General features: G+C 41.0%; 1 protein-coding gene across 1 annotated transcript in view; it reads left to right on the plus strand.

The window, feature by feature from the left end:
• Positions 1-536: 536 nt before the first annotated feature.
• Positions 537-15,070, plus strand: part of SUFU (SUFU negative regulator of hedgehog signaling) — a 114,720-nt gene continuing 100,186 nt past the window's right edge. Inside the window, exons 1-2 of the mRNA XM_029911360.1 lie at positions 537-565; positions 3,477-3,611. Coding sequence (XP_029767220.1) covers positions 537-565; positions 3,477-3,611 — 164 coding nt within the window. The remainder of the gene's footprint in view (positions 566-3,476; positions 3,612-15,070) is intronic.

Consider the following 15,070-nt stretch of genomic DNA (forward strand, 5'->3'; position numbering starts at 1 on the left):
AAGGTGCCACAAGTACTCCTGTTCTTTTTGCGGATACAGACTAACACGGCTGCTACTCTGAAACATAACAGTGGGAGTTCCTCTAGCACAAACAGAGCACCAGTGGTGCAATGTATACACCACAGCTGCCTCTCAGAGGAGATTTTAGCACAAGGGCTAGTGTAGACATAGTGTAATGAAGGGGAGATGACCTATTTATGGGAGTCTTTAAACATTTGTGAAAACTTTGCTGAATTCACTGCTGTTGTTCACTCGTGCCTATGTTGTTGTCTTCTGCCCTCATCCCTCTGGGCCGTAAGCTAGATCAGTGATAGTCAGATTGAGGCTCGTGAGCTGCAAGTGGCTCTTCACATCACACAGTGTTTTAATATCATGTGCACATTAATTATTAACCAGCCTAAGTTATTAATAAATCAGGATGCTTTTACTATGTTATTAACCACCTGTAGTTTATAAAATATTATTTGGTCAGTTTTGCTGTGAGAATAATTGTTTCATTTACTATATAAAAATAAAATGTAATAGTAAATGGAACAATGAATTCACAGCACTGTGGTTCTTTTTGGTAATGTTGATCTGTAACTTAGCTCCTGAACCATTGAGGTTTGAGTCTCACTGGTTTAGATTAAAAGAAGAAATAGCTCAGTGCCTCAGGAATAACATTGCAAACCTAATCAGTTTTTAATTATACATAATCAGTCTCTTTTTAAATAAAAAAAAAATCACAACTTTTTTTTTTTTTAAGAGTATTGCAGTGTTTATGGGTTTTCTGGCTTGCAAAGCAAGGCAAGTATCTATGTAAACATGCAGCAAAACCAAGTGACATGCATACCTCTTGAGGGGGGGAAAAAACTTATGGATGAAAAATACTTCATGCAACAGGTGTCCTTTTAACATGTTTCATTTGCATATTTTTGGGAAATAATTCAGATAGCTATCAGAGTTTTTGGAAGCACTCCTGTACCTATGTGAGTGGAAATTTCTTCTTTGTAATCTTCAGATGATTGCTCTTAAGAGAAGTGGTTAAATATTTCTGAAGGAACATTCCTTTAGCACATAAAATTGCAAGCGATAGAGCAGCATTGTTAGTTGTATTCCTTGCTTTAGTAGAAAAGTGTTCAAAGTTTGTAGAATTGAGGGTGACTGTTTCAGCTTTACTCTTTCACCAGTCTGTTTCCTGACATTTTATAGTTTCAAGGCATTTTTCTAGTAGTGCTATATTAGTTCCTTTTCTAATGAATGTATCATGTTACCTCCTTTCACTAATCATCCCTTAGGAGGCTCTAGCTCCGTGGTTCTCAACTTGCAGCACAGAGCTGCGGCCTATGTGACATCCTCAGGGCCATACAGGTAGTATTGGATGCAGCCCACATAACACGTTGGGGCTTATAGTGGTAAATAGGTTGAGAACCACTGCTCTAGCTGAATACTTCGTCAGGTCTTTCTCCATGACAGAAGCTCAGGAAGTTTAACATTGGTCAACAGGGAATTCTTCATGCAAGTACAGTTTCTCCCTGAGGCTAACCTTATTGCTCACATCCCCTATCCAACTGAATGTGGTGTAACACATTTGTTTCCTGTGCTAACGCTGTAACTTTATGCAATTCTAATTTTCCAAAAAAGTTCTAAACACTTCCATTTATCATAACTTTGTGTCGGAACCTTTATACAGAGAAATGAAGTTTACAGTACAATTGCAAAGTGTGCATTATAGCAAACTCCTGCCGAGGACATTATTTGAAGAGGTATTTGGAAGGCTGAAAGTAATGACGATTCAGATATTTATGCAATATCTGGATTGTTCTGGTGAATTATTTGTATAGTATGAACAGTGTACTTACAGACAAGCCTCTGCCCTGATGAAATTACAATCTAGGGCCCTGATACGCCTCTGAGCAACACATTACAGGATTGGGGCCTGACCAGACAACATACAAAGGGTTGGGGGCTAGGGTATAATAAAGAGGTATGATTGTATGCGGCCATTTTACTTCCTTGTCTTTTTTTTGTTTGTTTGTTTGGGTCTTTTTACATTTGTTTTGGATAACAGAGAGTTTGTTTTGACCAGAAAGCAGGTCAGCAGGGCCGGCTTTATGACCCGCAGGGCCCGATTCCAATACCCAGCGGCACTTCGTGGCGGGGGGGTCCGCTCCAGGTCTTCCGCAGCACCGAAGGACCCCCCTGCTGCCGAAATGCCGCCAAAGACCCCCGAAGCGGACCCACCACCGCCGAAGACCCCCAGAGCGGGGCCCTCTTAGGCGCAGGCGCGGGGCCCGATTCCATGGAATCGGGTGAATCGGCTTAAAGCCGGCCCTGCAGGTCAGACAGGAAACGGTTAAACAGCTACTTGCTCTGTTCCATAAATGTGGCTGACATCTTGTCTCTTCTTGTCTTCATCTGTCCTTTCTGTTTTATGATAGTACAAATACCAAGGAAAACCGTTTGGCACGTTTTCTCATATTGACAGGGGAGTTACCTTTTCTCTCTGCACAGCCAGATGTGACTACAAATTGCTAATGAGGTCACTAACCTTGTTAGTGTCAACCAAATTTCGTTCTTGTCTTACAGCAGTAAAATATTCTGCAAATTCCATTTTTATATAAAATGGATTATTCCATTAAGTAGTCTGCTAGTTCCTATATTCTGACTGTAAGTAGTGTTCCACTATGCAACCAATTCTAATATTTAACTTGATGCTGTGGGATATGTTTTTAAGTCATTCTAAATTGACGTTCTTAGTGTACTAAGAAGACATTAATAACATAACTTTGCAGAGAGAATGACTCTTGTCTCCAGTATTCACATTTTGTTTGCTTTCAAACATAGGCAATATTCTCTTAAAACTCAATCTTTTCTAATTCTACTTTAAGAAATAGAATGACTTAGTAAAAGTGGGAGTATACATTTCTGAATTGAGATACAGGTTTGCAGTGCGAGTATTGCTATCACCATTTTTCTATTATTTTTCAATCATCTTTGGGTGTTTTGTGGAAACTTTTAGTAATGGTCCTCCAGACAGTTTCATGCTTTAACTTTAAAAACACTCAACATATGAGACACATGCACCCTGTCTTCCTATGCTTAAAACTCTAGATTTAACTTGGCCTTATTCTTTACTTTCTCTAGAGGGAATTCGGATATGCTAATTTCATTTTTGTCACTTGCAGTGATTTGAAGCAGGCCTTTGTCTAAAAGGCCCATACCAGCATCTGTGCAGACTTCATATTCATTTAGCATAAGACAGTCTTTCAAGTCTCCCATGAAAATAAAAAGCACAGCTGAAAGCGTCATAACAAGACTGTTGTGATAATACATGGGAAAATTCACCTTTGTCTGCATAGCTTTCTTTAAAAAAAAAAAAAAAAAAAAAAATGGGACTAATACTGAGATTATTCCCTTTATCTCAGCATGTAAAACAGTTAAAATTCTTTCTCCAATATTATACTGGAACTTCCTTTTGTTTTGTTTTTTTACAGGTTGGGGGGACCAGATCCTCTGGACTACGTTAGCATGTACAGGAACTTGGGAAACCCAGCATTGAATGTTCCTGAGCACTGGCATTATGTCAGCTTTGGGTTAAGTGACTTGTATGGAGACAACAGAGTTCACGAGTGAGTGCCTTATGGATTCTATTGCTGCATGTTGTGCTTTGTCTATGTTGTGGATGAGGAGGCGTAAGGGACAGTAAAACAGCATCTTGTTTGTGGGTCAAACATACATATTTTTGCATTGTAGACTAAGACCGTGCAAAGGGAGCTGCAACTCATGGGTGCAGGAATCTACCATGCAGTTCTCCTTGCAAGACCAGGGCCTACTTTAGAATGTGATTGGTGAACTTATTTGTTTAATTATTTTAACTTCTGATAAAATTCTTATTTTTTCTTCTGCTTGATACTTTATTGATATTTAAACTGTTCCACTGTGGTCCTCTTAAACCCTCACCAATCACCTGTTAAGAACCTCCTTCTTAAAATGCTGTTGGAGCACCTTTCCTTGAGCTGGGAAGGCAATGTTAATATCCGTGTGTGAGCATAGGAGGCATTTGTAGATGCTGGGACCCCATCCCACTCAATATAAAGGTGCCACGATACAGAAATAAAAGCATAAGAAAATAATCATTTGGTCTGTTCTCACTTCCCTAATGTTGGGCTGCTCACACATGGAGATGGTTCCTCTCTTCCTGCTACTTTCTTCCTTCTCCCTCCTCTTTTTTTAGCTTCTGATATGGTGGATAGGCTTCTGTCAGGTATGTTGCATCAGGCTAAGAAAAGTCAGGCTAGTTCTCATTCTGGTCTTTCCCTACTGGTCTTGACCATTAATTATAGGTAGAGCAAGCAACAGTAGCTGATAAACATGTGGTCTGTGGTTGCTAAGTCTTCTCAGAGTAGTGTATCTAGTCTTCTAACTAGCCCCAGGGGTGGAGAAACCTTCCTGTTGTTACCTGGCTTTTATGGAGCAGGGACAGTTGATCTAGTGAATCTTTGAATTGTAGTGTTTTGCAGTTGAAGGGCAAATACCCTTGATTGTTGGTATAGTTGTAGGGGGGTCTAAACTAGCTCATCTAAACTTACCTCCTCTTTCTTGCCTGGGTTAAGCTTCAGCCAGCTGTTTTTTCACTCAGGTGCTTTCTCTCGCAAAAGCAGGCACACAGCCAGCTCCTTTAACCCCCCCCCCCCCCCCCATCCACAAGGCAGCAGGCAAAGTGAGGCGGTATCCACAGCCAGACACTTTAAGGTCTTGCTGAGGAATGCAAAGTTGCTTGTCAGCTAAGCTAGTATCTTTCACAAGCTGAATTTAGACAAAACATCTGCATCTCTGAGACCTGGCAGGAAACCTTGACCAGCCTGGTACTGACCCAATTGACCCTACTCTACTAGCTACTCCGTAACAATGTAGGCCAAGAAGAAAGCAAGGGCAAATCAGGAGAAAGGAGGGTGAGATAGAGACTCATTTCTCTCAGGGGCAGAAGAGACCCTATCCTAGACACACAAACCTTAACATGTTATATACAGAGAGGTGTCTTGCTGCTGCTTGTTGTCTTGTCAGAGCCCAGGTCTGACCTTCAGAGGTCAGTGTGATGCTTATCAGTTTGCTCAAACTCCTGCCTGAAAGGAATGGTAGTGAGTAGGGTATGGAGTTGACGTCCCTCCTAAAGTTATCTAATGTATTGGATAAATGCATTTATCCATCAAAAAGTACATTACGTAAAGACACTACTCTCTTCAGCCTTAAACCTGACTTTAACACATACCCTATCTTCACCTAAACCAAGTTGATGTACCTGAAACATCAAATGTCATTCTTAGGACAAGCTATCTACTGTGGGCTAAACTTTCCAGAAGCAACCTAGTAAATAGTGTTCCGAATCTGAAGTAGAAGTTTCCAAAAGTGAAACCTTCTAACTTTTTATCTGGTCAAATGACTTGGCCTAGAAATTCCAAATTGGCTGATCTCAGTGGAGAGATGTATTTTGCTGATTGCAGTTCAGGGGGATTATTGAGATATTCAGCTCTTGTGGTTCAAATGAAGGGTGATAGAGAACCATGTTTGGTGAGGTCTGTGGTGTGCAGTGGGGGAGCAGTCTTTCTCTCCTTATGGAGCGTGCACACTCCACTAAGGCTTCTGAGCAATTTCCTGCCCCCCCCCCACTCCTCTCAAATTGATTTGAGAGCTAGCTTTTCTTTTTTGGTGGAAAAATCCTTAATATTATGTGCCCTTTGGGGACCAACCCCCTCAATCCCTAACTTAAGATTTTTAAGGTTCAATTTAAACCCAACCTTCCAAACACTACAAAGCGAGGACATGCACAGTCAAGGACCCTCAAGCAACCCTACCTGGCAAGTCACTTCACCTTTGTACCTTAGTTTACCTGTCTGTAAAATGGGAATAATGATACTTGCTGTCCTCTGTAAAGCCCTTCAAAATCCATAGATCAAAGACTTAATGATCCTAATATTAGCAATTCAGCGTCTATCACTAAGAACAGCCAGAAACTGACAATCTTCACCCCCAAAGAACATGGGGTAATCGCCAACTCCAAAAATTAACAGTTTACTAGTCTCCCTTACACTTAATCAGACACTACAATATCATTTAAACCAAACTCCACCTTTGTGTTAATTCTCATGGATGCACAGAGGCCATGACTGGTACACCTCTCCAAACTTACCTTTTGTTAGAAATACAGTAACTGTATCAAAGATACAAATCTCCTAAACACAGAACTTTAAATGATCAGATTGACATGGTAAGAGCACAGTGGAGTTAAGTGCAAAAGACCACATATATCGCCAGATTTTAAAAAGAGATTAGCACCAAGTAGCTTTCAGTGGCTGCTGCTGGGTGTTGAAACACTCTTTTAGTGTCTCGACAAACATATAAAGCTGGTGTGCTGTAGTTCACTCTGTGTGCAATCTGAACAAATATAGTGGCTTCCCTGCCTTAAAGAGCCTCTCATTCTTTGGGAGTGAACTTATTAAAGTCCTTATGAAAATATCTTCAACAGAATTCTGTTCAGAGTCCTTCAAGAGAGTAAAATGGTCACATGGAAGAGTTGGTCAGTGGTATAAAGTAGAACTAAAGTTTGGATGACTTTCACTGTTGCCACACAACCGTAGACCTTTTTTAAGGTGGAGCCTGCGGTAGTACACTATAGATCAAATCCAAAGCCCACTGAAATCAAATGGAATTTTTCCATAGGCTGCAGAGAGTACTGGACCTGACCAGATCACAGCAGTCTGTAAGGTTTTTAAGAAGTGTGCATTTTCATAACTTCTCCCTGCTTAACCTGTTATAAAATACACTGTCTTCTTCCTAAACAAAATCTGCCCCAATCCAAAAGTTGTGCAAGCCTTTAAATCTCTCTGCTTGTGACCTATTGTAGCACACTCAGACTTTTTTGGTAATATGTCTGTTATTCTGTACAATTTAGACCAATTATAATGCAATATAGCTGAAAGGTTTTTAGGAGTGAACCCAGCCTGAATTGGGGGGCCCCCTGTATGTGTATTAATAATGAAATAGCAAGCAGATGTTGCAAATGAAGTGAACATGTTGACTTTAATTTATATTTTTTAATAAGAACCTGAAAAGTCTCAAGTGTAGCTCTCCCTGTGACTCCTTGCTGACAGATTTATTTTCAGTTAAAATAGCACTATTTCCTGCACTGTTTAAATATTGGTTATGCTCTGCTTAGAAAACAGGTCTGTTTTTAGGAGCCACAGAATAACATGGAAGAAATTTAAGAATTTCAAGTGGGAGAACATTTTTCATTTAAAAAGCAATCAGTGTTTCATAGTATAATGGCAACCATGACACCAGCTGTGGTGGCTTGATTGCCCTCACCATCCTAAATCATTACATCATGACAGTGTTATGGAACCAGAGATCTTTGATTGGGACTTCACACACAACTATATTTATGGAAATAGGTATTTCTAAATATCTGTGCAGCACTACCTGAGTGGCAGCAGAGATCCCCCTTCCTAATCTTTTGAAAAGGTTTCTCCCCTTTCTTTAACTTCTCAGCCTTTAACATTCAGACTTGTTTGTAGCTTGTTTCAGGGGAGGACACCACTGCTGTGGAAAGCAGCGAATCCATAGAGTGTTGGAGAGTCCAATCCTTTTGGATGTGTAACTTTGTGAAGTCTATATATGGCATAGTGAACTGTATTTATGAATGTATAAGATTCAACCTGTCAAAGGTATCTGAAACCCTCTTAAAGTTAGCCTGGTAGGATTAGCCTTGTATTGGTAAATGCTGGTAAATGTTTTTTCATTGGTTTGTGTGTGTATGGTGCAGTGGACATTTCCTCCTCAATAATAATTGAAATTTACAAAGGCAAAGTAAGAAAAATGCTGCTGGAGGACTTATGAGATTTTGGTTTAAGGATATTTTGTATATTGATATAATGCTGAAACTTGTGTTTTAACAGTTATAAAGCTTTAACTTTTTGAATCTCAGTATCTGCTGTCATTAAATTGCCTCACTGTCACCCGTTGTCTGATTCCCTCCATAATTTCCTGCAGCTGTGAAAATGTAAAATAAAAATTAAAAAATGCATAAATAGACCTTAGTATTATCTGTTTGTTTATTATTTAAATCGCATTCTAAGTCTACTGCAAGGTCACACAAATCTACATCCTGCTCAAAGAGGAATAACCTCTATTCCAATAATTCATCTTTCCACATGGATTATTTTTGTTTTTTTAATAGTAGCATCTAAAGACCTAGCTGAGTTTAGGGCCCTGTATAGACACAGTAAGAGAGAGGCCCTGCCCCCAAAGAGTTCATAATCGAAATGGACAAAACAAAGGGTGGAAAAAAGAGAAGATGATCACCATTTCCCAAAGGAGGAGGTGACTTGCCCAAGGTCACACGGAGTCTGTTGCGGAGCCATATCTCCCATTTCCCAGGCCTGCAGTTCAGCACAAGATTCCCCTTACCATCTTTTCAAGTGCTTGTTAAACTACTCTGGGTATGCTGCTATCCCCTCAAGAGACCTGCGTTCTGTAAAAACCCTGAAGGGGTTGAATAACTTCAGTGGTATGAAATCTGCAAAGAAATAGTATCGAGTCACAGCAGAAAACAAAATTTATATCAGGACTGTGGGTGTGTGTGGTGTGTTGGGTTTTTTTTTTTTTTTTTTAATTTAACGTTTGCTGTCTCCAGAGGAGAAAACTCCAATACTGCTCTCATATTCAGGTGTTTTTAATACAAGTTCCTAAACTATGAAGTTTGTGTCCTGATCTACACACAGATGGGGGACTGTTCTGGCAGCTTGGCAGAAGCCTAATTGCTGCAGCAAATTAGCATAAAACAGAGATGAAGGCAGCTGCAATCAGCTCTAATACAGATGCACAGCACCACCTGCTGAGACCGCAGGTACCAGTTTGCAATGCTCCTTTTGATTTGAGCTGTTCTCCACTCTTATCAAGAAGGAGCATTGCATGCTGGAACAACATGTTGTCTCTGTGCATGGCACCTCCCTACTTAAAGGTAACAGTATGTGCAAGCTTCTAAGAACTCCATGGCATGCACTAGGTGCTCATACAGACCAGGTGAATTGATAGGGTAGTTATGGCTATTAAAGGTGCAAAAACTGGAAGCGGTAACAAATATGGGATTGAGGAGAAGAATTTTTCTTTAAAGCTCTTATTGAATTTGATTTGGTATCGGAATTTTGGTATTTTGAAAGTTGCAATCAGTACACTCTCTCCTGTCAGAGAGAACTGCCTTCCCCTTGTGAGTTTGCCTGAATGTACATTATGATAGTGCTGACAGGTGTCTCTTTAGTGGGCCTCTTAGTTCTGGAACCCCTCATATAACTCCTCTGACCTCAATTTGGCAGCCCAGAGTCTGAAATTTAGGCCCTAAAGAGTCCCCAAGTGCTTTACAAACTACATAAAGCACCACTGAAATATAACAAACGATGAGGTGAGACTGTGCAGTGGTGTAGTCTTAAACTCCAGTGTCAGCCCACCAGCCTGGCACTCCACCCCCACACTTCAGGGGGTGGGGCATAGTGGTGTAGTGGAACCGGAATACTGTTCCATTGTGTTCTGGCTAAACAGTGCCGTTCAGAATCTGACAGCTAGGACACCGAAAGGTAGTGAGATAGGCTTAACCCATGAAAAGTGGTGTTGGAGAAATGTCCATTTAGAGCAGATAAGACACTTGAATTTTTTTGTTTGACATTTGAAAGATCTGCCCACAAACTTAATGAAATTCATTGTACAGTATTTGCCTTGAAATCATGAAAAATGAAGTTAGTCTGGTTTGGATTCAAGCCTGTGATTCCAGGAAAATTTATATAAACAGTAAATTTCTAGCTTCCATGGCTGTGAAGATGTGCAAATGTGTGAACTGAGCTTAACCAATGCAGACACATCTGCCTCAGTTTGCCTTAAAACAATAGTCCAGAGATGCAAACTTCCTTCTGCCTTCAACTCATTTCACTAGGGTGTTAGCTCTCAAGTCAAATGACACTTTAGCATTAACTCTTTGGTAACCATTTTAGTGGATTGAATAGGGATGGTGGTTTGAGTGAAGAGCCAGGTGTTGCTAGGGGAGGAAATAAAGATTGTCAGACAGAGCAGTGACGGGGGGGGGGGGGGAAGGGGGGGATGGGGGGGGGGGAGCAGGGGGAGAGAGAGGATAGAAACGTTGCTGGTTCTGAAGTTGGGCACACTTCCCTTGCCGAATGCAACAATAAAGTGTGACAGATATGGCAATTACCAGCAATATCTTTGGAACCTTAATTAAGTATCTTCAGAGTCCATTGTATTAAGTGAATGGTTTATGTATTATTGTGGGCTGGTCTTGTATGTAAGCTTTTGAGGGGGAAGATATGACACGTGAGACCTCAAGGTTCCAAGGACTATATTGAACAATGTGCCAGCTAAGAATGGACTTTGAGTGTTTAGTGGTTTTCCTAGAGAATATCTACGGGCAGGTGAAGGCAAATGTGCTATCTCCGGTTATGTAAAACCCCAGCCTTTTGAAGCCATCCCCTGAGGCATGGACCATTGTCTGCTGATCACCTGCTGCATGAGGCCAAGATCAACAGCCCAAGACTGAATTATTCTCAGTTGTTCTGGTTCTGAATCAGAGACCGTTATGAACTTGAAACCAGGGGGGAAAACCCAGTGGCGGGTTTTATAGATGTTAAGGTCCGAAGGGACCATCATGATCCTCTAGTCTGACCTGCACATTGCAGGCCACAGAATCTCACCCACCCGCTCCTGTGATAGATCCCCGTAACCTCTGGCTGAGTTACTGATGTCCTCTAATCATGATTTAAAGACTTCAAGTTAGAGACGCCATCATTTACAATAGTGTAAACTAGGGCTGTCGATTAATCAGTTAACTCACGTGATTAACTCAAATTAATTGCAATTAATTTGAGTTAATCATGATTAATGGCAGTTTTAATTGCACTGTTAAACAATAGAATACCAATTGAAATGTATTAAATATTTTTGGATGTTTTTCTACATTTTCAAATATTTATTTCAGTTACAACACAGAAAACAAAGTGTACAGTGCTCACTTTATATTTATGATTACAAATATTTGCACTGTAAAAATGGTAAAAATAAATAGTATTTTTCAGTTCACCTCATACAAGTACTGTAGTGCAATTTTTATCATAAAAGTGCAACTTACAAATGTAGATTTTTTTTTGTTACATAACTGCACTCAAAAACAAAGCGATGCAAAACTTTAGAGCCTAGAAGTCCACTCAGTCTTTTTGTTCAGCCAGTTGCTAAGAGAAACAAGTTTGTTTACATTTATGAGAGATAATGCTGTCTGCCTCTTATTTACAATCTCACCTGAAAGTGAGAACAGGCATTCGCATGGCACTTTTGTAGCTGGCATTGCAAGGTGTCAAGGCTGCTTCCCCACTCTGAACTTTAGGGTACAAATGTGGGGGCCTGCATGAAAACTTCTAAGCTTAACTACCAGCTTAGATCTGGTCCGCTGCCACCATTCCCAAAGCTAATTCCCTTCCCTGGGCAGCCTTGAGAAACTTTTCACCAATTCCCTGGTGAATACAGATCCAAACCCCTTGTATCTTAAAACAAGGAGAAATTAACCATCCCCCCTCCTTCCTCCCACCAACTCCTGGTGGATCAAGATCCAACCCCCTTGGATCTAAAAACAAGGAAAAATCAATCAGGTTCTTAAAAAGAAGGCTTTTAATTAAAGAAAAAGGTAAAAATCATCTCTGTAAAATCAGGATGGAAAATAACTTTACAGGGTAATCAAACTTAAAGAGCTCAGAGGACCCCCCTCTAGCCTTAGGTTCAAAGTACAGCAAACAGAGATAAACACTCTAGTAAAAGGTACATTTACAAGTTGAGAAAACAAAGGTAAACTAACACGCCTTGCCTGGCTGTTTACTTACAAGTTTGAAATATGAGAGACTTGTTCAGAAAGATGTGGAGAGTCTGGATTGATGTCTGGTCCCTCTCAGTCCCAAGAGCGAACAACCCCCAAAACAAAGAGCACAAACAAAAGCCCTCTTTCTCCCCCCCCCTTCCCCCCCCCCAAGATTTGAAAGTATCTTGTCCCCTTATTGGTCCTTTTGGGTCAGGTGTCAGCTAGGTTACCTGAGCTTCTTAACCCTTTACAGGTAAAAGGATTTTGGAGTCTCTGGCCAGGAGGGATTTTATAGTACTGTACACAGGAGAGCTGTTACCCCTCCCTTTATAGTTATGACACAAGGTATTTGCATGCCAGATATGCTAAACGTTCGTATGCCTCTTCATGCTTCGGCCACATTCTATAGAACATGCTTCCAAGCGGACGATGCTCGTTTTAAAAAAAAAAGCATTAATTAAATTTGACTGAACTCCTTGGGGGAGAATTGTATGTTTCCTGCTGTTTTACCTGCCTTCTGCCATATATTTCATGTTATAGCAGTCTCAGATGATGACCCAGCACATGTTGTTGATTTTAAGAACACTTTCACTGCAGATTAGAAATTTCACATTAATTATCCTGTTTATAACTTCTGGAGAGAAAGCAAAGCACAGATACTGGCTGGTCTTTTAGGCAGTCTGGCTTGCTGGGGATATCACAGTGTAGGTGGGGAGCTGTGCAGTAGGTCTCTACCCAAGGGAGATGATGGCTGAGGAGCTGGGAGCCTAGAATGGATGCCCTGGAGGGACTATGGTGGGGATTATAAGTGCAGTTGCCCAGAACTGTAACGTATAAAGTACTGGCCAAATAAATTGTAGTTACTAAATGAAGTCCATGCCATATTCTATCCTTGGTCTTTGTGCAAACATGCTGTTGACATCAGTGGGAAATCTGTTGGGGATTTAAGGTGGCATGGAGTCCTGAACTTATGTTCCACCTCACCCATTAATTGGAGAGTGCAGAATTTAAGGTTTTCGTTATGGGATTTGACACTCCTGATCTATGGCTTCATAATGTGCTCACTGCTGGAATTTCTGAGCACTCATTAAAAGAATAGCACCTTTCGTAACCATTGTGGAACCAAATTCTCTGCTCCTTCCCATTGATAGCAGGGATAGAATAGTAATAATAATAATAATTAAAAAAAAAAAAGTAGGCCAGTTGGTGGCCTCCATTATTATAGCAAGGCCTTGGGGAAAGATGAGTCATTCATTCTGTTTAAGTTGTCAAGATTCCATTTTACCCTGTGATGATCACAGCCAGGCCAAGGTAGACCACTCTGCAGTAGTTCAGCCTTGAGATGACTAGAGCATGATGCGTCATGACTGGGTCCGTATCTGAGGAAGCTGCAGTTGTTTGGCTGCCAAAAAATGGAAGATGTTTCTGACCAGTATGTTGAGATATGTGTGTTAAAGAGAAGCAGTAAGTCCAGTAAAATTCTGGAGGCTCAGTATTGCTCTGACAGATTTCTGCCCGTTCTCAAATGCTTCCCACTTTCTACCACCATCGCTTTGTCTTGTCATGAATTGAGCTTTAGCCAGTACATCCAATAATGTATTTCTTCTGAGACAGCATCTGCTACAGAGGAGAGGGAAATGTAGAGATGAGTATTAAGGTCAACTGAGGGGGAGGAGCTTGAGTCAATTGTCCTACATCCAACTTAATGGGACTGAAGGCAAGGAGTCTGAGTTTATGGAGGAGGGCATTTTACTCTGGAACTCCTCCTTCCTCCCCTGCCTATCTATCGGATATTGACCTTCAAGGTAATGCTCTTCTTTTCATTCAGGCTTTTGCCTGAGGGGTGGGGCAAGGGAGGGCGGAATCCATATACCTAATGAATTGTCGTTTTTATTCTTTGTACGTTTGCTTAGTTAAGCAAATCTGATACATCTGAAAAAATCATTTAAACCAAGCATCACACTCCATAAATAACTTTTTCAGATACCTCACTGAGGTAATGCACTAGGGCTGTTTTAAGACTTCTGATTCTGTGTTGGAGGTAGACCTTCCTTGAAGCTATGGTCACCATGTGGAAACATCCCCCATCCCCCCCCAAGCGTATTTGGTTTCAAAACCTCATTTGTTTGAGGTAGCTAGCTCCATTAATAATGCAGACGTCTTGGGCCACCTACAGAGAAGTCTGTCTTGTGCTGTTGTAAGTGTGCGTGCAGAGGCTGGAACCAAAGCACATTCTTATTGTGTTGGATTTGGAAATTTAGACTTTTTTTTGAAGTGTGGAGGGAAATTATAACATTTACAGCCCAGTCGTTGAATTTATAAGGTGGTCTGTTTTCAATCAAATTAATGTAACTAGGTTTATAGCTGTGCATTGCTGGAGGCAAAGCCAGCTTCCCAATCAGCAGCACATCAGCATGTGCATCCTGGTAGGATAAGCATCTTCTCTACAATGCAAAAACATTTTCCTGACACACAATGAAGGGGGCTGAAGAAAGACCGCACGTTGCTAAATCGTTTTTTCTCTCCTTAAAATTCGACTTGAATGTTTGTCAGCAGATCCTCTGCCTGTGTGTGTTCATCCAAAATGCTTTCCCTCTGAGAGAGGCAGGGTTTCCTTCAGAACCTCTCTGATGGGTCACTGGTGCAGAGAGGCAGAGCTGTCCCATCTCATTCAACAAGCTCCATCTGTCGGCCCAGGGGAAGAGATTGGGAATCCAACTTCTTCAAATGACAGCTTGGAGCTTTAGGACCCAGGACCATGTCAACTAGAAAAAGTCTAGTGGATTTGGTGCATGTTAGAGAAAAGAATACTTAAGGGATGGCTCGATTTCCATGAAATGTGAAGGGAAATTTTTTGGCGGGGAGGAGTGGAGATGGAGGGAGAACTAGGTATACTAGTAGACAAATAGCACTAATAGGTGGAACACTGAGTAATCTCTAAGGATGAGACCCAGTCATACCCATGACTTGTAAAGCTGGATACTCTTGGATGTTGATGGAGGAACAAGAATAACACTAACTGAATAAGAAGGTTTATAGGCCCTTTAAAAGGTAGAGTGGACCTAACAAGATGCTCAGCTTCCATTGCTGGACAGTGGCTCATATTAAACTCTCCAGTTGTGTGGATGGGCTTGATTTTACACACACACACACACACACACACACACACACACACACACACACACA

The sequence above is a fragment of the Terrapene carolina genome, unplaced genomic scaffold (assembly GCF_002925995.2).
Source record: "Terrapene carolina triunguis isolate 2854851 unplaced genomic scaffold, T_m_triunguis-2.0 Scaffold95, whole genome shotgun sequence".
Lineage (NCBI taxonomy): Eukaryota > Metazoa > Chordata > Testudines > Emydidae > Terrapene > Terrapene triunguis.